The 26245-nt window shown below is 42.5% G+C and overlaps 2 protein-coding genes across 4 annotated transcripts in view; one reads left to right on the top strand and one right to left on the bottom strand.

Annotated features, from left to right (window-relative positions):
• LOC143844769 (DGAT1/2-independent enzyme synthesizing storage lipids-like) overlaps positions 1-26245 on the top strand; it is a 200683-nt gene that overhangs the window by 156146 nt on the left and 18292 nt on the right. The window lies entirely within an intron of this gene.
• Positions 1590-26244, bottom strand: LOC143844771 (DGAT1/2-independent enzyme synthesizing storage lipids-like). Of its 3 annotated transcripts, none has more exons than XM_077352401.1 (7): positions 26105-26244; positions 19943-20324; positions 17496-17660; positions 12542-12735; positions 9705-9765; positions 8977-9116; positions 1590-2846 (listed from the first exon to the last, which is right to left on the bottom strand). In XM_077352401.1, exons 2-7 carry the CDS (start codon positions 20262-20264, stop codon positions 2742-2744), a joined length of 987 nt encoding a protein of 328 aa, XP_077208516.1. In that variant the 5' UTR covers positions 20265-20324; positions 26105-26244; the 3' UTR covers positions 1590-2741. The 3 variants fall into 3 exon arrangements, with proteins under 3 accessions (XP_077208516.1, XP_077208514.1, XP_077208517.1); XM_077352399.1 differs by having other exon boundaries at positions 26086-26228; XM_077352402.1 differs by lacking the exon at positions 19943-20324 and having other exon boundaries at positions 26086-26229.

Here is a 26245-nt window from a genome sequence, read left to right as displayed (position 1 = left end):
CATGGCAACCAATTCTTCCCAGTTCTGCATTCATCATTTCCCTTCTTGTTACCCTGCCCTAATACACATGGGGTAGTCACAGTATACAGGTGTCCACCCTACTTCTTCTGCCTCCATTTTTTTACTGTTGATAAAATATTATGTGCCCAATTGCTTCTTTCACGGTTGCTTCTTAGAAGAGCTGGAGTTTTGTACCCTGCTGTTTACTACCCAAATAAGCCTCAAACTGGTTTTCAAACTCATTTTACCTTTGTATCCCTACAATAGACCATCTGTGAGGGATGTGGGGCTGTGAGAGGTCTGAGAGAACTGGGAATGGGCCGCCATAACCCAGCAGGCTTCAAGTATCTCAGAGCAGTTTCCAATCGCCTTCCCTTCCTCTCTCCATAGCAGATTCTCTGTGAGGGTGGTGGGGTAGAGAGCCTCACTTGGAAGATGCCAACCCTAAGAGGAGGTCCCTCTGTGCACAGCACAGGTTTATGTCAGGTTTATGTACACCTAGGTAGTGTGGAATTCCAAAAGATGAATCTACACCAATCTGGCAATCTTACCTGCTCTCTGCAATGTTTTCTTGACCTACAATAGGTCAGGGGATGCTAGGTAGCTGTGGGGGCATTACACACTTTTGAGGCCCCACTTTCAGACTTCAAGGAATATGTTCAGACCAGGGACAGACGACCTCCAGGTGGGGCCTGGAATTGCTGGTCATCTCCAGACTATAGAGACCAGCTCTGCAGGCAAAAATGGCTACTTTGGAGGGGTGACTGTGTAGCATTGTATCCCGAGGTTTAGGGATGCCAGCCTCCACGTGGGGTCCGAGAATCCCCTGGAAGTACAGCTTATCTCTAGGCAGTTAGGCGGAAGGGAAAGCTCTCTCCTCTCACATGCATCCCTTCAAAAGGAATGCACATGGGCCCAGAATCCACTTGTTTGCTTGGCTGGTGATGTCTGCCCTTCTGAAGCCTGAGACCTACTGCTGGCAACTGTAGTCCCTGTTGTTTTCTGCCAATGCCATCATCAATGGTTGATCAGAACAGTGGTCCCCAACCTTTTTCGGGCTGGAGACCGGGGGGGGGGGAGAGGGAGGACCGGGGAACAGCACCCACTAACCAGCAGGCGTGCTTCCCCCCTGTGGTGCTGGGCGAACACAGGATCAGAAGACAAATACCCCACCTCACTCCACCCACTCTGTAAAAAGCAAACCAAATTTTTGGAAGTACAAACCAAATTTCAAGGAAGGGCTGTAGCCTACAAGTAAACTGAAATAACCATTCATAATGCCATGAAAAGAATATCCAATATTTAAAGGAATAGAATGCAGCAGTACACTCTAGTATTTTTCTGTCTTAAAAACATATGGCATCATTTGGCTATTATGATAGAATATGCTCCAATTAAGTCACATCTGAACAAAATTAATTTTGATAGCCAGGATTATTACTTCATTATTTAACATGCATTAAACCTGGAAACATTCATCTTTGTGAAGATTATCTGAGCCTGGAAAATTTGGTTTGTGATCCTAAACTTGTAAATTGTCAGCAAACATCCAACTATGGAAAGCAAACATTATAAACAGAAAACACACATTCAGAAATAGCAACCGTTTATTAAATGTTGCAGTGAGCTTAATCCAGCAGAAAATTAATACATCAGAAAGTGCTAAGCAACAAGTATTAGAATGACTGTAATGTATTTTATCTTCCAATTTAGAAAATTAGAGCAATAATAATTTGGTTGAAACTGTTATGTTTGACAAAGGTGTTGATAATATGCAAATCTTTATTTGGAAATATGCTTTCTGTACATGCAAGACAGTTTCTTATGTTTTTATTTTACCTCCATTAACTGGATTATGTGAATTATTTTTTTTTCAAAAGCCTGATAATTAAACATGGTTTTACTTATTGGTTCTCATAATTACTGCCAGCCATTACTGCATTACTGGCTTTCTACATGTACTTAATATGACCAAAAAAAATGAGGTCACTTTAAGTCAAACTGCACTTTACATCTTCAGAAGTACACTGCATCATAAATTCTGCACAGTGCAAACTGCATAAATTTTATGCTAAAATTCCGAAACCAAAATAAGTATGCACAAGAATGAATATACTGTTAATGTAAGGCAAGTTAGATATGATGTGACAGAAGCAATTTCAACAAACACTAAAATTTCATTAAATCTAACTGAGATTTTCAAACACAGTTCAGCAGAAGCAGAACCATAAATATTGAAACACATTCAATTTTTCAAAAGGGCTTCTACTGCAACCTTACTTGCAACATAAACATCAGGTTCATCGGGGCAGCTGAATTATAAGTACCATTGTTAGCATAGCATATGCTATCCATATTTATTTGCTAAAAGAGGTTGATTAACATAATATAGTCTGAATTGTGGAATGATACAGAATAGTCCAGGTATTCCTTTATAGTAATACCACTGACCTTCAAATTAAGCAACCAAATAAGAACGGCATACTCCTGAGCCAATTACTGTAGCTACAAAATCAGTAGTTCAAGCAATTTTCATTTCAAGAGATTTTGTCATCAAAGGGTATTAAACAGTCAAAAGCACAATTTGATAGCAGGAAAAAAGCTAATATCGACTAGCATACATAACAGTGCTACAGCTTCAGAAGCTAAACAAACATAACAAAGTAATATACTAATTGTATTGTTTTCTTAAGTAAACCGTTTACAATTTATATACATGTATTTCCAATCAATTATTTTCACTAATCATGTTTTGGATGTTTATCAAAGCGTTCCAACAAAGCTTTTGGTATGCTACCAGGTATTCTTTGGTGCTTATCTCTGAGATTTTTTATTGCAGTCTTTGTCTGAAAAGAGAGGGGGAAAATAGAAAAGAACATTTATATTCTGTATTACTACTAGCAAAACGCTCAAGTTGTGCTCATATTGAGCATTTCAAGGCCATTATAGATTTAAAATTAGGGCTATGGTATACTAGTTCTTTGGTAAGCAGTTTGCAGTTACTAAGAATTTAAATCTGTGATAAATTCCGTTCAATATAAATCTTATTAACTTCCTTAAGAATTATTCTGCAGTCTGACTAGCCTAGACTAGCCCAAGCTTGTCAGATCTTGGAAACGAAACAGGGTCAACAAAGGTTAGGAATTAAGTGGGAGGCCATCAAGGAAGACTCTGATTGCTGCGCAGAGGAAGGAAATGGCCAACCACCTCCGCTCATCTCCTTTCTGAAAAGCCCCAAGACAGGTCATCATACGCCAGTTGTTCCTGACAGCACTTAATTATTATGTTTGTTTTTAAAATCAAATGGACTTTCTCATCCCATTATATCCTACCAAATCATTATAGGACTCTACTTATGGGAGGAATGTATAATCAAATCACTACAAGGACCCACCAAACTGGTATATGATTACATCTCATATGATGCATCAACTAAAATTAACCTCCAGGTTTGTTAATAAAAGAACTACCATTTTTTTCATTTAAGTCTGTTGTTTGCCATATAGGGGCTCCATGTGTTCTGATTAGGGCAAAAATCTGCTGTCCCTTTAATAAGATTTTTGAAAATGCAGCTGAGGGAAACACAGTAGATTTACTGTGGTCCTTACCATGATTGGGGACTCTGGTACTTTGAAAAGTAAAAAATATCAAGGTTCAAAAATGATGGTGCATCCTTTTGACTGACTCAGAAATGTGGTATCATCTAATTTGGCCCTTAAAAGGCAGAAATGGAATCTTTGGGTTACTGGGTACCAGAGATACCGTATTTGCCGGCGTATAAGATGACTGAGCGTATAAGACGACCCCGCAACATTTCCACTTAAAATATAGAGTTTGTTATATACCCGGCCTGCCCCTGCATCTCCCTGTGACCGGCACTAGTGTGCAAGTACACAAGTGCGAGCTCTGCGTAGACAAGGGGCGGGACGGACCGCCGCTGCTTCCCGCTGAGCAGAACGGGCCGTTCATGCTGAAAAGGCTGACATCCCTGTCTCGCTGCTGATGCTCGTGGCAGCCACGCTGATGACCTGCCGCAGCCGCGCTGGATACCGCGCGATACTGGATAGTATGTAGAATGAGGTGGGCGGGCACTGGGAGGCCACTATGGGCACCAGGTGGGCATCGGGAGGACACTATGGGCAGCTATGTCTATCCCAACTGAAGTGCACCTGGCCTATAGGACGACCCCCCCACTTGGAGGCATGTTTTTCAAGGGGAAAAAGTAGTCTTATACACCAGCAAATACAGTACTTATTTCTCTAATTCCCACCCTACTTAATTTGAGTCCAACAGAACCTTTAAGACCAACAAAGATTTATTCAAGGCATGAGCTTTCGAGTGCAAGCACTCTTCCTCAGACAATGGAACAAGGATCATAAGAGTACGGATATAAGGCAAAAGTAAACTAGTAGCAAATTAGTAAACTGTGTCTTAACATCCAAATTATGTATGATAATTCTTTGTTTAAAAAGGTAATCAGTCTTTTGGGTTCAGTTGTAGTTCACAAAAACATCAGAAAATAAAAAGTCAAGGTTAGTTATTAATGGCAGACATTCCCCAGTTGTGAAAAGAAATAATAAAAAGAGACTAGTTGCTTGCCCCATCCGTCTCCACCCAAACATGGAAGCATTCCAATAAGTGACAAGCCGTGCTAGTTTGTTATCTTATCTTGAGACCAAGAATTAGAATATAAATTACATTGCACACTACTTACATCACTTTACAGTCACATTGTCCCAAATAAAATAAAGAGAGGATTGTAAGGAATGTGGACATAAGAGTTGAATGAAATTAGCATATGTAGAAAGGGAGATTGCAGAAATGTAAGTTATTAGAACACTCAAAGCGATGGAATACTCAGGACTCAACAAGGACATTGGTTTCTTATCTGCCTACTTATCTCACAGGGGAGGGGCAGTATATAAATATATAATTAATTAATTAATTTATTTATTTATCCAATGTTTTTCTGAACTACAGCTGAACCCAAAAGACTGATTACCATTTTTAGCATAGAATTATCATACTGCATAATTTTGATGTTATGACAGTTTAATAATTTCCTACTAATTTACTTTTGCCTGATATCTGTACTCTTTTGATCCTTGTTTCATTGTCTGAGGAAGAGTGCATGCACTTAAAAGCTCATGCCTTAAATAAATCTTTGTTGGTCTAAAAGGTGCTATTGGACTCAAATTTGTGCTACTTCAGACCAACACAGCTACCCATTTAAATCCCACCATACTTATGACATTTAAAAGGAATTCTAAAGCCATTTCCACATGGAGGGGTAAAATGGAAGTGGCTTCCTGCTAGAGAACGCAGAATGGTAAATTTCACATTTGCAGCCCTCCTCACAGGGAGACCCCCTCCCGCATTTTCCCTCTGGCCCATCAAGGCTTTTTGCCTCCTGGTGTGGCTACAAGAGAAAACAAGCCAAACTTCTTCTGATCGTTGGCTTGTCAATCGCAGCAAGTCACCAGTCACAACACACCAGTTCCTTCGTGGACTGAAACCTCCTCCTCCCCCCCGCCCTGAAATTAATTTTTTTTAAGGCACTTCCATGTAGTGATACAGTAATGCCACAACACAGATGCATCTTTAATAAAATTAACACTGTCTCATTTGCTATGGAGAAATGCCAGAACAATACAGCATCCCGCCCCCCTTTTGGGGGGGGGGTTGTTTGTTTTTGTTTGTTTGTTTTGCACTTTATTTCATTCTGGGTGGATTTCTGAGACGCTGCCCAAGAAGCCCAAGAAGACATTTTGTGCTAGTGGCTGGCTTTAAAACAAGCTGCTCAGACGCCTGTAGGATCAGGAGAAGGCAGTCAGACCACCCACCCACCCCCTCTTTTCCCACTTCCAGAAAAATTCAAATAGGACTTTTTTGCCTGCCTGAGTTGTGAGAAGGCTGGATAGGTAACTGAATCCCAAAAAGACATTTTGTGCTAATGGGAGGCTTAAAACAAAGCCCAGACATGGCTGAATGAAAGGGGAAAAGCTGCTGGATCAATCCCCTATGCCTTTCCCAGTTCATTTCGCACCTCCAGAAAGCAAAAACGGGGCAGTGTTTTGCTTGCCTTATGCCAAGAAGTCTGTGGACACTTTAAAGATTTTATTTCACCTTGGATAATGTAGGTTTGCAATCCCGCTGCAAAAGAGACTGCACCATTTTTTAAAAGAAAAATTACTCAAAGCAGGAAATGGAGAGGGGAGGGTGGGAGCAAGGAGGAGACTAAGCTGCAGAGACTATCACATGTTTCCCCCTCCATAGAATATTTTCCCTGGTTGCTCGCTGTTCGCTCATCAGTGGTTCGCTCAATTTAGGGTGGTATATCCACTTTCCTGGATTTACCGCATTACGATTTTAAAATGGCCAAATCACAACCTAGCTACTGGACAGCCTCGGGATGTTGGCGACGTCATATGGAGGGAACTATATATGCCGCCAAAATGCCAAGACTGGCTAGGAACATTTTGCACATGCAAAAATACCTCTGATGTACTGGGGAGATGGGAAAGTGTAGAGGTAATAGCCATCCTCTATCATAGAATGAGTTACCTGTAGGAAACTCTAAAGAAACTGTGCTGTGCAACAACAAAAATGCTTTATTCAAACCACAAACAATGCTTTGCTTAAGATACCATATAGCTACAGGAATTAACAAGAGGCCCGGAGAAAAATATATTGTCTTTTTAATACAAGTTTCTGGTGTAGAAATGGGTAGAAACCTTTCATGGCATGAGAATAAATAACATCAACAGAGTCTGACAAGATAAGGCAGCACAGAACCTAAACAAAAACAGGCGCTAGAGCTTGGCAGTGGGAATACGAAGGGGAGCCTGAGACCTACTGCTGGCAATTGCAGTCCCTGTTATTTTCTGCAAGGCCAAGTCGCTGCCTAATAAAAGTGGATCACCTAGTTTTCCCCAAAGTCTCACTGTCTACTTTCCTGTAAAGCTAACTACACTTGAAATGCTGTGCCACTCATGTCTTTGAGTTCATAGGAGTTATATTTACCGAGCCAAGTTTGAAAAAAGTCACTTCAGTTCCCAAGCCTCTCCAGCCATTTACTTGTTCACTATTTACAGTTTCAGGCTGTAAATATTCTTTATTTAGATCTTCCTGAACTTTCCAGACTCGCAGGATTAATATTTGTCTGTCTGTCTCTCTGCACCTCAAAATACAAACAGTTGTTGGCAAGGGCTGGCCAAAGCACATAGCCCAGGAGGGACACACCCACAACCACTCCTCCACAACCAGAGTCTTTACCATCCTCTCTAGATCGCTGCTCATCTCTAGATAATAATGATGCTCTTCAGGCAAAAATGGCTACTTTGGAGGCCGGACTCTGAGGCATTGTACGATTTTGAGGCCCTCTTCCAAACCTCCAGGAATATCTCCAACCCAGGGGTTGCTAACCTCGAGGTAGGGCCTAGAGATCTCCTGTAATTACAGCTCATCTGCAGAGTATAAAGATCAGCTGCCCAGGCAGTAAGGACTCCTATGGAGTTGGGACACAGTGGAGGAGAAGAAACATTTAAGGTCTTCCACTAAGGTTGTTGTGGAGTTGAAACACTTGAGGCCTACTGCACAGGGTTGTTGTGCTGATGAAACAGGAAGCAAAAGAACCTCTGCAACAGCTTCCAATTTCACCTGCACAACAACCCTGTGTGGTAGGTCTCAAATCTGCAGAGAGTCGCTTGGCTGTTTCTTCCTTCCAGCAGCATGGCCAGCCACAGCAGTATTTTAAGTGAGAAGGAGCTTTTCTGTGGCCTCCCCATCAGCCAACTGTTTGGCAGAAGGGGAAAGCTCCCCCCCCTCAAAAGGAATGCCCACACCCATGCCCTCAGACTCCCTTGCGTTGCTCTCGGAAACGCCTCCCTCCCCTCAGTCAGGGACTGTTAAAGGCTCCTTCGCAGCAGGCCTGAAGGGAGGGGGAGGGAGCACACTCACCAGCTTCCTGCCAGCTCTGCAGTGTTCTGAGGCAATTTACAGTTGGACATGATATTTAGGACAGCCTTGGGGTGAAAAGGGCTGGTACAGCCTATCCAAGCCTCCGTTCTCATCCCCCTTGGCAGCCCTACTGACCTTCTCTCCCTGTGGTGGTCAGGAGCAGACTGGCAGCCATTTCTCCAGATTGCCCCTGGGTGGGCGGGCCCTGTCAGAACTTTGGCCCAATGATTTGGCCTCCTGACTGGCTTCATGCCTCCCAATTGGCTAGAACTCTTGTCTGTCCTGGTGAGGGCCCAGAAGGTGTTTCACGCTCCTCGAGCGCTTTAAAGATGGGACTTTTTTTCTCCAAGTAGTTGCAACCTTGCTTTCACCAAGATGGCCTTCCAATGTCGGTAAAATGGTCTCCTCAGATTATACCTCCCCCTTCAATCATCACTGGGATCTAACCAGATAATGTAGTCTGAAGGACAGGATAGGAGACAACTGGAACACAGACCACTGGGATTAATAGGAACGGGTTCTTCTATCTGTAACAATTGCATGGGCAAACCAAAATGACAGGTGTATGGGTTGTCCAATCAATAGGATCAGTGCATCCCATGTGATTGCTGAGATTTTGTCATGGGGCTTTATCACCCCAGAAGCCATAAGAACAGACTATTACTTTTTGTTTTAAAATACTGTACTACTGAGTTGGTTCCTATAATAATTTAAACACTTTTTCTTGTGCTAGTCCTAGTACAAGATTTCATTAAAAAGCCCCTAAGAATCACTTGAGAAACATCTAACATAGCACCTTACATAATCTTTGCTTGTGTATAATGAACTTATGGTAGCACAACAAATATTTATATGCTCCCCCTGCCCTGAGCAGCCGCAGCCTCAGCCTCACCAGGCCTAGGCCGGGCTGCCTGGGGGGGGGGGGGGGCTAGCACCTGTTGTATTTTTTGTACAACAGTCTTTTCTGCTAGTATAATTATAAGATTCTTAAAGGTTTCAGTAATACACAAAACTTACCTTTTCAGCTAATTCTTCAGCTGTTATATGTGGATCATATGGAATGGGATCTCCTACATATGTGCAAAATTTGACTGGAAATCCTCCATATATAGGAACAATTGGCCATCGGGTACGCTCATACAGCCACTTTAATGGCCCTGTATGTAAGATTTAAAATATATTCATATTTTGACAAATGCAAGAAGCTCTGATTTTAAATAACCACTTATTTTCTATTTTGTAATGAGATGTACAGGTACACATGTATTTATCTTATGTTTTGATTTATATACTGCCCTTTTTTGACCAGGTCATCTCAGGGCGGTGTACAAGTTTAAGAAATGCATATCAGATGAGAAAAGGCCATGCATTAAGTGTCATCCTTAATTGTATAGTGCTTGCTTAAACTGTCATGCATAATATGTTCCAAGGCCTTAATCCAACTCATAATTACTGATGTATCAATTATTTAAATGGGTGTATGAGTACAAAAACATGTGCTAGATTTCAGTCTAGCCTATGGCATAACTAGCCAACAGCAAGTGCTAAGAAATATACACAAAAAGATGGTAGAATATTTAAGGGACAGAAAGAGAACAAGAGGAGAGACTGATGGAAGCCTGAAGGAGATATAAAGACAAAAAGGATGCATGTCTGACTAAGCAGAAAGCTTAGTAAGATTTTTGAATAAAAGTCCAACAACATGGGAGCAGCATATGGGAAGATAAAGGCAGAAACAATCTTACATATTTTTCCAAGTGTCCTGTATCCTTCCCGAAGATTTGTGGTAAAAACAGGGATGATGGGCTGGAAGATGTAGGTAAAACATTGCCAGAATTTAAGCCTCCCATTATTTAATGATACTATATCACAGTGCTCATAAGTAAAATATTATTGGGGGCAATTGCTACTGGTACATGTAATTATTATGTCTGTATTCATAAAACCTCATGCTGGAATTAAAATTTGCTGGTACTGAAGGACTCCTGTTTCCTCTGATTTACCATGCAACAGGGTACTGAAATCAATAGGTAAGACTTACATAACTTTGCACTTTTAGGTCATCAAAGAAACAGAGGTAGAGCAATTTAAATACTACAGTGTCCAGCCATGAGCAACCACATATTGAAAGATTTTTATGCAATGTCCAGTTAATTCACATGTTTTCAATCAATAAAATTATAAAAACATACATAAATACCATAAAAATTGTATTTCCATATCCCCCAACTAGTTGTAATTTAGATTGGGGGAGGTCAAATCTTTAGCGGGCAGATCTTCTCTCAGCTTGCAGCAGTGAGAATAGCACTTCTTGTAGGTCCCCAATGGTAAGCTTGGTGGAACAGCTCTGTCTTGGAGGCCTTGTGAAACTGGTTAAGGTCTTGCAGGGGCCTGATCTCTCTTGGCAGAGCATTCCACCAGGCTGGATCCAAAATTGACAAGGCCCTGGCCCAAGTCAATTTCAGCTCCTTTGGGCCAGGGATCCTGAGAAGGTTTTGTAAGATGATCATAATGACATTTGGGGGGTGTAGTGGAAAAGGCAGTCCTTTTCTTTCTCAGACTGAAAAACTGTATGTATGTATGTATGTATTTATGTATGTATGTATGTATGTATGTATGTATGTATGTATGTATGTATGTATGTATGTATGTATGTATGTATGTATGTATGTATGTGATGAGCCTCTTGTGGCGCAGAGTGGTAAGGCAGCAGAAATGTTGTCTGAAAGCTCTGCCCATGAGGTTGGGAGTTCAATCCCAGCAGCCGGCTCAAGGTCGACTCAGCCTTCCATCCTTCTGAGGTCGGTAAAATGAGTACCCAGCTTGCTGGGGGGTAAACGGTAATGACTGGGGAAGGCACTGGCAAACCACCCCGTATTGAGTCTGCCATGAAAACGCTAGAGGGCGTCACCCCAAGGGTCACATATGACTCTGTGTTTGCACAGGGGATACCTGTATGTATGTATGTATGTATGTATGTATGTATGTATGTATGTATGTATGTATGTATGTATATATGTTGCGATTTATATCCTGCCGCTCCCAGTAAACTGGATTGCAGCGGGTCACACTAACCCCCCCCAATACAGTATTAACCCATTAAAACACCCATTAAAAACCCCTATGGTGGTGACAAATCAAGCCCATGGCATTAACTAAAAGCATAAAACTGGTCACAGGGGGAGCTCTGAGCACTGACCCTTACCCACAGCAATGGCCAGCTAGTGAGGGCATCCAGTCACGCATTTCGTTCTTCACTTGTCCAGGGGGGTATCAGATATTCCTGGGCTGGCCTCACCATAGACCTGGTGGAAGAGCTCTGTCTTATAGGCCCTGCGGAATGCTTATAGCTCCCACAGGGTCTTCAGCTCGTCTGCGAGCTCATTCCACCAGGTCGGGGCCAGGACCGAAAAAGCCCTGGCCCTGGCAGAAACCAACCAAACTTCCCTGGGACACAGAATCACCAGCAAGTTACTGCCCACAGGGTTCAAGGCCCTGCGGGGGGCATAGGACAATAGGTGGTCCCTCTGATATCTGGGTCCCAGACAGCGAAAGGCCTTAAAGGTTAAAACCAGAACCCTGAACCAGTTCCGGGCCACAACAGCCAGCCAATGCAACTGTCTCAGCACTGGCTGAATATGGGCGCTCCAAGATGTTCCATTGAGGACTCTTGCAGCTGCATTCTGCACCAGTTGCCATTTCCAGGTCATGGACAAAGGTAGGCCTGCGTAGAGCGAGTTACAGAAGTCAATTCTGGAGGTGACTGTCACATGGATGACTGTGGTCAGGTGCTTGGGAGACAGGTAGGGCATTAGTAGCCTTGCTGGTGAAGGTGGAAAAATGTCCAGCGGGCTACCTTAATGTCCTGTGCCTCCATGGATAGTGAGGCGCCCAAAGTCACCCCGAGATTCCTGGTCTGAGGTGCGGTTGTCAGGTGCAACCTGGCCAGGGTGGGTAAACAGGCTTCTTGGTCTGCCTCTTTCCTACCCAACCACAGGACCTCTGTCTCGGAGGGGTTGAGTTTCAGTCGACTCTGTTCTAACCAACCAGCTACAGCTTCCAAACACCTGGCTAATGAATCCGGGGGGGATCCCGTCCGTCCATCAGTGAGGACATAGAGCTGGGTGTCATCTGCATATTGATGATAACCCAGCAAAACTCCATACCAGCTGTGCCACAGGGCGCATAAAAATTGTTTGGCTCTTTCATATCCATTCATGACAGGTATTTATTTCCTCATATCCCATTTTCCCCACATGTACATGCAGTAACAATTCTGATGCTCCTTCATGTTCTTGCTGAAAGGTTTATCATATGAAGCAGCCTTATATTAAGTCAGATCTAACTATTGTTGAGTAATCTGACTGGTAGTAATTCTCCAGCATCTCATCTATCCTGTCAATGGTTTCAGTAGGAGTTCCAAGATTTCTTATCCCAGGACAAACCAAACAACCTGTACATACATCCAAGCATGGATAAATGGTTGAGGATTCTACTAATCTTAAGAAAGGGTTTAATGCAGATTATTGCATGCAGATTTCCCTTGAACCACCACAAAAATGGATAGCAAGTGGCTACTCACCACTTTTGCATCAATGGCCACGTGAGCAAAACCTGTCCGGTTGCCCCATAAAAGACTGTAGCTCTCATCGCTAAAAAGTGCTTCTCGAACTCCACCAGGTAAGACACCTAGTAAGTACCCTTTTTTCAGAATTTCAACACATTGTACTCTTCCATTTTGTGTGAGGCCTTGTACATCATAAAACAACTTTATACCTGAAAAAGAAAATTAAGCTATTACATTAAAATACCAAAAATATATAATAGACCTACATGCTACAAAAGATGCCAACAAATATGGAAAGCACAATGGCCCACAGATTGAAACAAACACAGATCTGTCATAGTTATCACTTAATCAGAATTAAAAAATTACACTAAACCCATACATTCTGATCATTAGCCCACAGTATTTGCCACAAGGCCTGCTCAAATCTTTCTTGCAACCAAAGCAAAGGCAGCAAACCGTTTGGCCCATTATGCACGGAGGGGAAGGTCCACATTCATGGTGGAATGGCGTTGCCTAAAATCACCAATAACGCATGGCGCCGGCTGCAACCGGCCACAGATTCAGTGCATGCCGCCGAAAAAGCCGCGTTAGCGAAATGCGGAAGAAAGTGGAGCTTCCAGGCGACCAGGGCGCAACCAGAAGCGGCGCTGGGGTCGCCGCATGCATAATCAGTTACTCTGGGTTTTGCGTCCCGTCCCATTCGTAAGCAGTTTGCTTCGCATCTTCCCCCTCCGTGTTTTCCGTGTGACCCAAAATCATCGGCGGCCATGCATAATAGCCCTTTGTGTCACAAATGGGTCTGTATCAGAAAGCAAATACCTTAATTGAAAATGGTCAATTTATATTCCAATTCCAAGAAAAAGATGTCAAAAACTGCAGCAAAGATTGGACCATTAGATTAATTTCCCACAGAAATAAACTGATGTTCAAAATTTTAGGACAACTGTTGCTAGATATGGAAAGACAGATGCCAGATGTTCAAGTTGAATTCAAAAAGAGAAAATGCCCTAGAGAGTGCATTGGATATTTATGGTGGTTAATGGACTATATGAGAGTATTTTTAGAAGAAAATCAGCTTTCATTTCATAGATTAATTATAACTTTTCACTGTGTGGATCATAAAATTTTATGGCTGTTTTAAAAAGAAACATATTGACACATCTGATAAGAGGTGAGTGTTATGACAGGATATGGAGAAACTAAATGTGTTCCAACTGACAAAGGATTGTTTTATTTCCCTATCTTTCAATCTATATGGAGAACATTTCTTAAGGAAACTATCTTCGGTTCAGATGAAGGTGGAGTGAAAACTGGTGCAAGGAACTTTAATAATCTGAGATATACAGATGACACAGCAATACTGGCAGAAAACAGCAAAGACTTGAAACATCTACTGATAAAACTTAAGTTAGAAAGTGCCAAAGCTGGATTATAGCTGAAGATCAAGGGGACAAAAGTAAAGATTGCTGAGGAATTACACAGCTTTAAGGTTGATGGTGAAGAAACTGAAATTGTTAAATATTTCCTTGGTTTAATCATTTAACAAAGGGAAGACTGCAAGCAAGAAATCAGACCAGAAGAAAGTTAATTCATTTGAAATGTGGTGCTAGAGGAGAGTTTTAAGGATACCTTGGACCACCAAACAGACAAATAAGTGAATTCTAGATCAAATCAAATCTAAACCCTCTCTAAATACTAAAATGATTCAACTTAGGCTATCATACTATGGTCACATAGGAAAACAATATAATGCTAAGAAAAGTTAAAGGCAGCAGATGACCCAATACAAGATGAAGGCCGTTAGCAATAGGACATTTTGGAGGCCATTAATTCAGGGAGTTGCCATAAGTCCGAAACAGGTTGACACAACACACACATATATATTTGAAAGCTATTAATTGCAAAATGAAACAGAAAATGCTATTTTCAATAGCTACGTTAAGGTGTAATTTTGCTACAACAAACATTATTGTGTAATTGTGCTACAATAAACGCAACTACCCCTAAAGATAAATTGTGCTTTTCTTTCTCTTCCTGTACCTACCAGAAGCTCCCTTTCAGTAAAAGTATTCTTAGGAGCAATTTTTCCCTTTCATTCGGTGACATTATAGACTACAGCCACTTTTACCTTCTCCCAAAGAACTGAACGATATACAGCTCATTATCTCTATAATAAATTGTTGTTGCCGGGTTGAAACAATCATTTCTCTAGGTTCCAAAAAAAAAACCCCATTGACATAAACAGTCATACTTGCTGCATGTTGATAAATATTTTCATCCAGTTTATTTATAAAACTGCTAAATCAAGGTCAAAATTTCAAAGTCAAACACAAATTATTAAAAGTGATTTAAACAGACATACCTACCTATTATTTTTTTTAAAAGCTTCATGGGGGAGTAGAATCATTCTTTTGTCCTCTGTGTTCCTAGCAACATTTCTAAGTGCAACAAAGTATGTGATCACCTTAGGGGCTCTGGTAGCTTAATGCACCACACCCAGATAGTGTGTTTAGCGAAATACTGTACTTTTGTTCACAAATTAAAGTGAATCCATTAATAATTTACCTTTTAATCCATTAAAGGGTAAATTTTTAATTTTACTTAATTTAATTAATTTTTAATTTACCCTTTAATCCATTAATAATTTACCCTTTTTTTCTTTATACATGCATTGAATTATGTTCAGTTAGTGTACAGGTCGCATGTGAGTGACACACCAGATTTATCCAGGTACTAGTCTCAAGTTTCATTAGTAAAGCAGATGCATGTTGGATAATTCCTTTAAACAGATATTTATTTTAACATGTTAACAGGGCTTCTGAACTAGAAAGGAAGAGTTTTCAGATAGGGATAAGACAAGGAGAGACATAGGTAAAAAGCTAAGAGTCCCGAAAGAGACAGAGCAACAATTGCTCAAAAGGAACAGACCTTGAAAAATCCCAGTGTCTGAATCCATCATTTGGATGTTTTTCTTATATGTTCATCTTCATTGTGGATGTACCAGTAGGCTTATCTATTCAGCTGACAACTGGATGGGGCTTTTTCTTCTGGGTTGAAGCATTATATTTATTTTATTTATTCATTTAATCAAATTTATACCTTGCCTTTCTGTCCACATCAGGGCCACCAAGGCGGCTAGCAGATTAAAAACATACATAATAAAAATATGTCTTAAAACCAATTAAACTCAAACATAAGAGCATCATTAGAACTAAAACCAAACATCAAAAACAAAAAGATGTAAACATATACAGTTAACATTCAAAAGAAATCAAAATGTATAGCCATGTTAGTCTGTCTGTAGCAGTGGAAAAGAGCAAGAGATCAAAAGCTACAAGACCAACAAAATTTGTGGCAGGATATGAATTTTCATGAGTCACTGCTCACTTCTTCAGAAAGCTCATACTCTCCCACAAGTGTTGCTAGTCTTTAAGGCGCTACTGGTTTCTTGCTCTTTTGTATTATAAAAAATACTAGTATCAAAGGCCATTTTTAAAATGGGCTTTGAAAGGGGCAGCAGACAGGAGAGCATGAGACGGTGGCCGCGGCTCCCTTTGGCCCGCAAAATGGGCTAAAGGGAGTGGAAAGGCCCCCCCCCCACCGGTGACGACAGGGCTTTGCAACCCATAGTGAAGCTGCAAACTGTCCCACCCCCCAGCTCCCTCCCAGGAGCGTACCTGCGGGCCACAAAGCCCTGTCACTGCCTCTCTCCTCATGGGCAACAATGGAGGCCACAGCCACAAGCCTTCTAGCAGGCAAGGAGGGAGGGTGGGAGCTGGAGGGGGAGGGCCAATCAGGTGGGACCTGGATGGACAGGGCCCTAGACAGTCCCCTCCCATGGGGCTGTTTCCAAAATATTTAAGGAAGCGAAATAGTGTTCAGGATGTTTGTTACAGTAGTTAAGTAAACTCTTCAGTTACTTTCTGATACACTCTATAAAACACTATTCACTTGCTTTTATTATATAAATGAAGGACAGTTATGATGCATCCTTGCAGATTTGCAGTCAGCATGTCAACACATAACCAGAAAAAGAAGCATTCGGACACTTGCTCAGATATACTCAAATATGCCTATGTTTCATGATTGTCATATAATATGACATTTTAATTCAACTACAGATTAGTCTCTTAGGGAAGTTCCGCACATTGGAAAAAAAAGAGCTATGCCAGTGAAATGCGTAGCGCTAAAAAATAATGTGCCTCCAGCCATTGCTCATCTTCTGGCTCTCTGTTGCCTTCTCGCACTTCTTAGCACTCTGCATGCCTGCTTGAAATGGCGGAAGAGAACAATGCGCTTTACATGCGAATCTTCTCCACCTATTAATCAAGCCAGGCAGCCAATCACCTTTCTCCATGTTTTAAAGGGCCTGTGGTGCCAGCTATGTTTTTTTATAGTAAAATGTCTCTGCTGAGATGCCTGTGCATCTGATCATAGATGCATAGTGCTTTTCTTAATGCTACCCCTTTTGGAATCATGAGCCTTGAATCTCTTAAAAATTAATCTCAAGCCAGATTTTTTTTTGGGGGGGGAGCTCTAAACAGGCGTGCATTGTGTTTTAACTGGGGGGGGGGTTGCTTTGCCTGAACGATTGAATGCCTATTAATTGCTCCAGGAAGTATGCTTAAAAAAGAAGTCCCCAGGAGAAGGGAGAGGGAGGCGGGTGCGAGTGTGGGAACTGGAGGTAGAGATCATGCTACTTCAGCTCCACACATTTCCTTGGTGTGTGACTTGCTGGTTGCTCTCCTCTAGCTCGTGCTACATAGTTTGGGGAATCCAACTTATGCAATTCCCCAACTAGCACTTCAGAGTGGTTTGCTGCTTGAATGTTGGTGACATCGTGCAAAATGCTAAAAATATGACGCCTGCAGAAGATAAACATTACATTATATTTATCGGGTGCAGAATGGCCCTTAGTTTGTAACACACACATGCATCTCCACTAACACAGAAAAGCTTATTTTACCTGGGATTTTTGAAAAATGGTAATCAACCACTGAATGGCAGAGTCTGCCAGTCTGTAAGTAGAGTCTAGAAACAAAGTAGAAATAGTCTAGAGGAAATGCTCCATGGTAAAGTACAACAAGTCCTGGTCCTTTTGGCACTTTATCCATCCCACACACTTCATAACCTATTCAAAAAGTGAGAGAATTAGTATTAGTATTTTTTGTCAGAAACAAAACGTTAGAAGATTAGTAGGAAATAACAAAAGAAATGATAACAAATAGGGCTATTAATATGGCCAATGATTCCCTGCATGGCGCCAATGGGAGCCATGGCTTCCACCAATGTTTCCTGGTGCCTACTTGTTTTTCACCAAAGTATCTCTTCCATACAGCAACAAGTCAGCCATGAATTTCCTCCACTTTATCGGAGCGAAAGGTGCCTCAAAGGCACCCGGGAGTAACTAATTTTGTGCCTGTAATTTTGGAAACAGCTACCTCCATCAAAGGAGGATACTTGATTTTGAATCTCTCAACATTTTGTACAGAATACCAATGTTTTGTTATTAGTCCCACTACTCCCCATGGAAGACATTTTGTTGTGATGTCTGTTACATATTCTTAAACCTCCAAAAATGTCCAGTCCTACAATAGTCTTCAGGATCCAGGAACTTACCCTCTCCTGAATTTGATGCTATAGTCATTTTGAATTTCAAGTAGCCTGTCAAATTAAACCTAGTACCTCAAGCACAGGCTACTGTGAAGAGAATGGTGTCCTAAAATACACTTAATACAGTAGGCCCTGGCCTCCTAAAAATTAGAAACCTAATATTCACTTTTTGGATGGTACAGGAATCTAGAACCATTTACAAATGCCACAGGACCACCTGGACCCTGTCATATCTTAGATTGCCAAATTCTAAACTGGTCCCTTTAGCTGCCCCTTTAATAGCAGCTTGATCTGCAATCATAAGGTGATGTTATTTAATTCCATGCCATGAAAAGCTTCAGCTATCCATATCCATTCACTAAACTTTTATTGAAGTGACAGGACATTTTATTTGTATCCTTATATTTAGGCAGCACTAGGCTATTGCGCTCACCCTGTTATAATCTAAATAATGTGCCTTTCCACTTCCATGAATGCCAAAATATTTCTCGAATAAGTCTTTGTTCTACAATTTCCACAGAAGGCTACTGTGTGTATGTGGGGCAGGGGGGAATAATGAACTTAGTTCACATAGATAAGAGTCAAGACATCAGAAAGTAAGATAATTGTAACCCTTCTAAATACCATTAAAGGTAAAGGTAAAGGTATCCCCTGTGCAAGCACCGAGTCATGTCTGACCCTTGGGGTGACGCCCTCTAGCGTTTTCATGGCAGACTCAATACGGGGTGGTTTGCCAGTGCCTTCCCCAGTCATGACCGTTTACCCCCCAGCAAGCTGGGTACTCATTTTACCGACCTCGGAAGGATGGAAGGCTGAGTCAACCTTGAGCCGGCTGCTGGGATTGAACTCCCAACCTCATGGGCAGACAGCTACAGACAGCATATCGCTGCCTTACCACTCTGCGCCACAAGAGGCTCTTTAAATACCATTAGTTACTACTTAATTTACTAATATTAATGTAGAGTCCATAAAGCATTCTTTAGCAGAATGCATACTGCTTCTGTTAAAAGCAGTAATGGCAGAGTATATTCAGAGTCAAAATGAATTCTAATTGCTAAAAATTATATTCAGAACTATTGTGAACTGGGCAACAGTTCAACGTCTCAATTTTTAAAATGAAGTATGATAGTACAAAGAATAACAAAGGTTCTTCGGGGACCGGGCTTCAGGTACTTCTGGTATATGAGGCTAGACAAGTGGCAGCTCACGAAAAGGCCTTCTTAATTTTGGCATCATCTCTCTATTGTCTTTTACCAGTGGGTGAAGACTTTTCTGTTTTGTTTGGCCTTCCCCCACTAACTATTATTGGCCCTATCCCCTGGTTATTCTGCTACATATATTTCATATATTTATGTTTTATTGAACTAAATATATACTTTGATGATACTCACCACCTTGGCAACCATGCTTAGATGGAAAGGTGGCATAGAAATGTTTTAAACAATAAATGAATTTACTATATTGTTTATCATAAGATAAACAACCTAGCTCACCTGAAATTATTTGTTGGATCTGCTAGGAAATCCCCAGGTCACAATTCCCACAAACTTGGTTGCTTTAGGAAAATTGCTGTCTTCAGTTTTAATTTCCTCTACCCTAAGACTGCAATATAGGAATAGGACTGGCTTTCCTTACAGTTAAAAGTTCCTGACACAACAAATGGCAACTATTGTGAATACTTGAAACCAAACATTCTAAGGTATTTGAAACACAGCATTTATAAATTATCATAAACTTAACTCTATTAGTGTCCACCAATACAATATAATGCTGCTGTCCATGTGCTGTAACAATTCTTACCATGCCATACAATGCCATACATGTCCCAAAGATAAGTAACTGCCCTCCTTCCATTGTCCCATGATTTACTAAGATAATCTCCCTTCAAGTTATTCTTTCTCTTGTAGATATGAAGGAGGAGAATAGAAAGATAAATAAAACCAAGCACAATTAAAGTTGGTGAAAACAGGATTATTAATGGTGTCAACGCCCACAAGAGAGATACTGTACAGTCTCCAAAATCTCCTAAGTAATGATTTGGATAAATCCATTCTTTCAATAAGCTTGTCAGTCCGGTTGTATCTTCCAGCTCAGAAGAGTAAGATTCACTTCTGCTGCTCATCTTTTGTATAAAAGGTAATCAGACAGGTTCATGGAGAAAGCAGTTTTTTTTAAACCGACCCTAGATACAAAAAGGAAAGTTAATGCCTTGTATTTTATGACCATATAATCAGAAAATTTGGACAACTTGGGATTCATTCCTAAAGTATTTTTACTAAACTGAAATTAGAAAGACTTCAATGTAGCAAGTTCCAAGGCCAACACTTGGAAACAGTGACATAAGTGGTCTATATTAGCGATCCCAACCTGTGGGCCGCGGACCACATGTGGTCCTTCGACTAATTGGAGGTGGGCCCCGAAGGACGCCTTCTCCCCCCCCCCCCGGCCCTTTACTTCATCCTCTCCGGCCCTTTACAACACACTTTGGGTGTCATTAAAATTTCCATGAAAATAAAATGTTCCTTATGTTCATTTTTGTGGCGTGTCTGTATCTTATTTTGAAGGGATGTTTAAACGTTACCATAGCGATCAGAGAGCGTTAGGGCAGTGGTTGAGAGTAGAGGAGTAAACTACCCCCCCCCACCGGGCCTCAGTAAAAGGCGTTGAGTGGTCCCCGGTGAATGGTCCCCGGCACTGAGTGGTCCCCGGTGATAAAAAGGTTGGGGACCACTGGTCTATATCATACATTGTACAAGATACCATGTGTCTCTTCCACATATATCTGTCCAAAGAAAAGGGACTAAACTGAATCTTTTACAAAAGAAAAACCAGAAAATGAATAAGAGAGTAAGAGAAGGTGAGTTGGAAAAGGTAAAATCTTGTGACTGAATTTTTTTAAGGACACAGCCACTTGACAGATGGTGACCTTAGGTGGTAGTGATATCAGATTGACCTTTAGAGAGAACAAAACACAAGAACAGAAACAACAGGGACACACAAGGAAAATGAGAATGCAGGAAAGCCCAATATTGGTTACTACTTCATATTTTGTTGGATTACCTCAGGATCTGTTTTTGGATTAAACTCTTTACGTCCCTTGAATGTTACTTCTGTCTTTTATAAATTAAGCTAGTGACAATTCTTTTACAATCACTGGGGTATATGATATTATATAGGTTTCTGAATATTTGTTTGGTATGGTTTGATCATTCTTCTTCTGCCTAAATTATATAATTAGGCTTCTGCCTAAATAGGCTAGATATATCAGTACACAATTTTGATTGAGGCTTAAAAGCACAAGAAATATTGTTATCTCCTATATGAAGGAGGAGGAGAAGGGTTGGTTTTTATACCCTGCTTTCCTCTTCCCAAAGGAGGCTCAAAGCAGTTTACAATTGCCTTCTCTTTCTTTCCCCACAACAGATAACCTGTGAGGTAGGTGGGGCTGAGAGAGCCCTGACAGGACTGCTCTGTAAGAACAGCTGACAGGACTGTGACTAGCCCAAGTTCTTCCGCCAGGTTTATGGTTGAGGCTGGGGTCTGCGAGGTAAGGTGTTGCCCCCCCAGGGGGGTCTGAAGTATACATCATCTCCCACATTCTCTATTGCCTTGGCAGGTGGGAGTAGATTATGATTGGCTGCCGCTATGTTGATTTTTAATGTCTTTTAATGGGGTTTTAATTGGGATTTTTAAGACAACTGTTACCTGCCACAAGCCTACCCAGGGAGTGGCGGGAAATAAATCAAATCATCATCATCATCTAGGTAGCCACGTGTGGAGGAGCAGGGAATCAAACCTGCCTCTCCAGATTCGAAGTCGCTGCTCTTAACCAAGCTGAATATGGCACAGGCAGAAGACCTTTATAACAGAAATGGGAAGGGATCCACTTTTAAACATAAAAGAAGGGTGGGGGAATAGCTACCATCAGGGACAACAGCTGGGAAACTTACTATATGGATACCCCACTACCACTGTGCTGTATAGGTGGGTCACAGCAGCATGACTGTGAACTGATGCTTGCAGATGGACTGAGGGGCTCTAGGAACTATTGAAATAAGTTTTAGTAGAGGGTGTAAAAGGGTTTGAGAAATGCTACTTTAATTCTGTAGAGTTTTCTGCATTCTCAGTTGCCTTGCTTTTAAGTCCCCATTTCTTCTGGAAGCAAGTGTTTCTGTTTTACATGTGTTTTACTCTCTCTAGTGGTTGATTTGATATTACACTGGTTTACTCCCTGCTGATTTAAACTGGAACCTTTTACACTGGGCATAAACTAGTGTAATATAGAACTGAGCACCAGATGGAGCAAAACACATGCACATCATGAAAAAGAACCTCCTGGAGAAACAGGAGCTTACAGGCAAGGAGAATGACTGTGGAAAAGTCATGTGTTCCATCCCCTGAAACAAGGATTTCTCCTGTATTAAAATCTTTTAGCACTGTGAATTTGATCTTTTCAGTACCTTCACCCCATTCTACACGAGGGACTGAGGATGAAGCACTGCACCTCACCTGCACTGGACCACCTGCCTTGGTTTGCTTTCCAGGCAATCAAGAGGGTTGGATAGGTACCACATTTTGAGAAGAGCAGTGGCAGAGAGAGACCTCTACCTTCATCTGACTACAGTGCATGTACAAGGATAGTTCTGTCAGTGCTACCAGAGATCATCTCCCAGCCAGCATCAGGGAGAAGAGCAGGCAGATGTGGCAGTCACCCCCCCCCCACCCACTTTTCTGCTGTCTTCAGTGCAAAATACCTAGAGCAGGCTCTGCCTGCCACTATAACTTGCCAATCTTTATATGTTAAAATACAACAGTCCAAACTTTGGTCAAGCATATGCAAGACCACCCAGCAAGTTCATGGCTCATGTAGGAGCTGCCTAACATTTTATCATGTTTGCCTCCATGACTGCTTGACCAGTGCCCCAGAATCCTCTCAGGACAGCCGGAAGACTTCCTCCCTCCTTGTTTCTCAGGCCCACAAGCTATCATGCTCTGAATGCTTTAGCTACTCTTTTCTGACTCTAGGTGTTGAGCTGTAAACTGTGCATACCTTTGACAATAAGTAGGCACATCCTGTAAGATCATGGGTTGTGGGAACAAATGGGCGGGGAAAGTGGCACAACTAGCTCTATTATCTATTCCAAACTTTTATATGTCTTTAGCAACAAAGCATCTCACCTAGCCATCTGTTGTCTTCTCAATAAACTACGGACTTTCTAACCAGGGCTGATTCTGCACTTAGTTTATTCCATTGTGGATCCTGCTGAATTCAGATCAATGTGAACTCAGGGCTTCCTTTATCCCCCCCCCCCCATGAAACAGAAAAGTGTTCTGCACATGGTTAGGGAACTCAGAAGGAGGGGGGGGGGAAGCCAAGCACAGCAGGAGCTTCTTTCTTTTCTTTAAGGGAGTGGAGGGTTGGAGACAGCAGAGGAGGGGGCATAAATCCAAGAGGAAAATCTCTGCTGAGAGAAGTTAGGGTTCTGGAGCTTCTGCTGAGAGAAGTTAGGGCTAAATCCTGGAAACGAGGAAGCCTTTTAACTTAACACCCTGGCCAATCAAGGCTTTTCTAAGAGTTGGAGGCTCCAGGCAGCAAGTTAGTTTGGGAAAAGCAGAGAGCTGTGCCTTTACTATGCTCAATTTTCAAATATTGAGGATTATATCCACACCAGGATATCGCAGGGGAAGGTAGGGTCACTCCAGATCAATCATGCTTGTTGCAGAGAGAAAATTTAAATAGCCCAAAATCAAAATGGAAATCGTATTTAGTGGAGACAGCAGGTACTGAATCGACCTGGGATTGGAATAAAAGCTCCATGCAAATTCAGCCCAGGACATGAGTTTGCCTTGTTGGAAGAATTGCCAAAGACCATGACACAGTTTGGTGTAGTGGTTAAGAGTGGCAGCTTCTAATCTGGCAAGCTGAGATTGATTCCCTGCTCGTTCGCATGCAGCTAGCTGGGTGACTTGAGCTTGTCACAGCCCTGATAGAGCTGTTCTTACAGAGGAGTAATATCAGGGCTCTCTGTCTCACCTACGCAGGAGTGGGGAGAGGAAGGGAAAGCGATTGTAAGCCATTTTGAGACTCCTTCTGGAGTGGATGCTTCTTATTCCCCTACTTATCCACTGGAAAAGTTGGTCATTTGCCCAAGGACTTTCCATGGTCCCCCTCACAGAAACTAAGGAGAGCAGAAGGAAGGACTCTGCCTCCTTCCTCCCTAGCAATACAGTACAGGTGATGAGCAGCTAGAAACTCTTCTCTCTAGCACAACGCAGGCTGCAGTTGCTCCTGCACTTCAGCGCTAAATTGGGGAATGGGGGCAGGTGAAGAATGGCTTCTGAGAATCCAAACCTGAAGGCTAACTCATGGTTGCCTGGTAATTTTAGAGATTTTTAAATACCAGGAGACTCCAATCCTACATTGGCTCAAGGCACGGAGTGCGTCCCCATGCCTTTGAGTGCTAAAACAGCTGCATGAACATGTAATCCTCCCAGCAGCTGTTTTGAAGCAGAGATGAGCGGTGGGACAAGCTCTGCCCCATGGGATTGGGGCCACGTTGTGTTTTAAATTCTTTGTAAAATGGCTAGGGCAAACCTATGGTGGCTGTGGAGTTTGCCATCAAGTTTAGTTGAACTCTGGATAGTCTAATTAGCTGTCTATAGGGTGGAGAGAGATTGCAACAAGAAAAGGGGTGTGTTTGTGTGTCCCCCATATCTGTCCAGCTTCCTCTGTTCTGTTCTCCTTTGTTAAAGAACTTGCAGTGAGGCAAGATGTATATGATATAAATTGTTCCTCCCTGGCCCCAAGCTTCTTCAGCTGCCCAGCCTCATCTAGCCTACTAAAAGCAAGTTATTTTAATTTTACTTTATTTATAGACCACCTTTCTTCCCCAGCGCAGCTTATATTGTTCTTCTCTCCTCACATCAACCCTGTGTGGCAGCTTAAGCTGAGAGTTTGTGACTAGCCCAGGACTCCCCAACAAGATTCCCCAGCAGAGGGCTGGTGTGGTTGAGTAGCCAGGACTAGGGCAACTGGGCTCAATTCCCTTGCTCAATTCCATGGAAGTCCACCAGGTAACCATGGGTCTCTCACCATCTTTCAGCCTAACTCGCTTTCATAAGGTTGTTCTTGGGGTGGGGGAGGGAGGAAATCAAAAGCTGCTTCGAGAACTGACCAAAGGAGAAAAGTTAAATAAAAATGAACAAATAAAAGGGGGGAGGACTCAAACCTGGGTCTCCTGGATCTTGGTCCAATGCTCTAACCAAGACACCACACTGGCACAAGGACTAGGGGAAAATGTGGAGTTGCTTCTAAGGGAGGAGAGAGGCTAGAGGGATAAGACTCAGCTGTCTGCAAATTGCGGCTGGGAACAAAGCCCTCACTTCTGTCTGGATTTTTCCTTGTCTGCCCCTCATCCTGAGTAACAATTCACACGGTTTCTCTTTACAAGGGAAAGCTGGAATGGAAAAGTGCATAGATGGGTTGCCAGCCTTTTGGCAGTGACTGGACAGAGATCACTTTGCATGAAGAAAATGGCAGCTTTGCAAGGTCGACCCGATGGCATTATGCCCTGCTGACGGCCACCGCCCCCCCCTCAGGTTCCATCCCCCCCCCCAAAAAAAAACAAACTCTCCAGGGCTTTTCTAATCCAGAATTGCCAACCGAGGTACGGAGAAAGAAGCGTCAGAGGGGGGTGGCCAAAGAGAAGGCAGCGTTGGGGTACAGAGGAAGGGCCCCAGCTAGACCAGACCCCGCGAAACGGGCAACCAGCCCCGCCCTCCAGTCGCTGAGCCACCTTGAACCGTCCTCTGCATCTCGCCTTCCCCGCCGCCCTCCCTTCCGCCCGGCCCCTTCCTCCCTTCCGCCTCCGCCGCCCACGGCTTCCTGGGCCAAGAAGCTGCCGCCCGGCTGGCCGGCCTGTGGCTTCGCGCGGCTTGCCTACCAGCCCAGTTCGTCATCACCTCGCCGCGACTCTGATGCTGAGGCCTTCTCAGGCGTCACAGGACTTGCCCTCCCAGAAGCATCGCTTGGGTGCCGGGCGGCGCCCCGCCGGCTCGGAGCAGAGCAGGCAGCTGTCGAGACCCGCCTCAGCCCCGCCAGAT

The sequence above is a fragment of the Paroedura picta genome, chromosome 9 (genome assembly GCF_049243985.1).
Source record: "Paroedura picta isolate Pp20150507F chromosome 9, Ppicta_v3.0, whole genome shotgun sequence".
Taxonomy (NCBI): Eukaryota; Metazoa; Chordata; class Lepidosauria; order Squamata; family Gekkonidae; genus Paroedura; species Paroedura picta.
The sequence above is the reverse complement of the archived record's forward strand: the minus strand, read 5'-3'. Positions and strand labels throughout refer to the sequence as shown.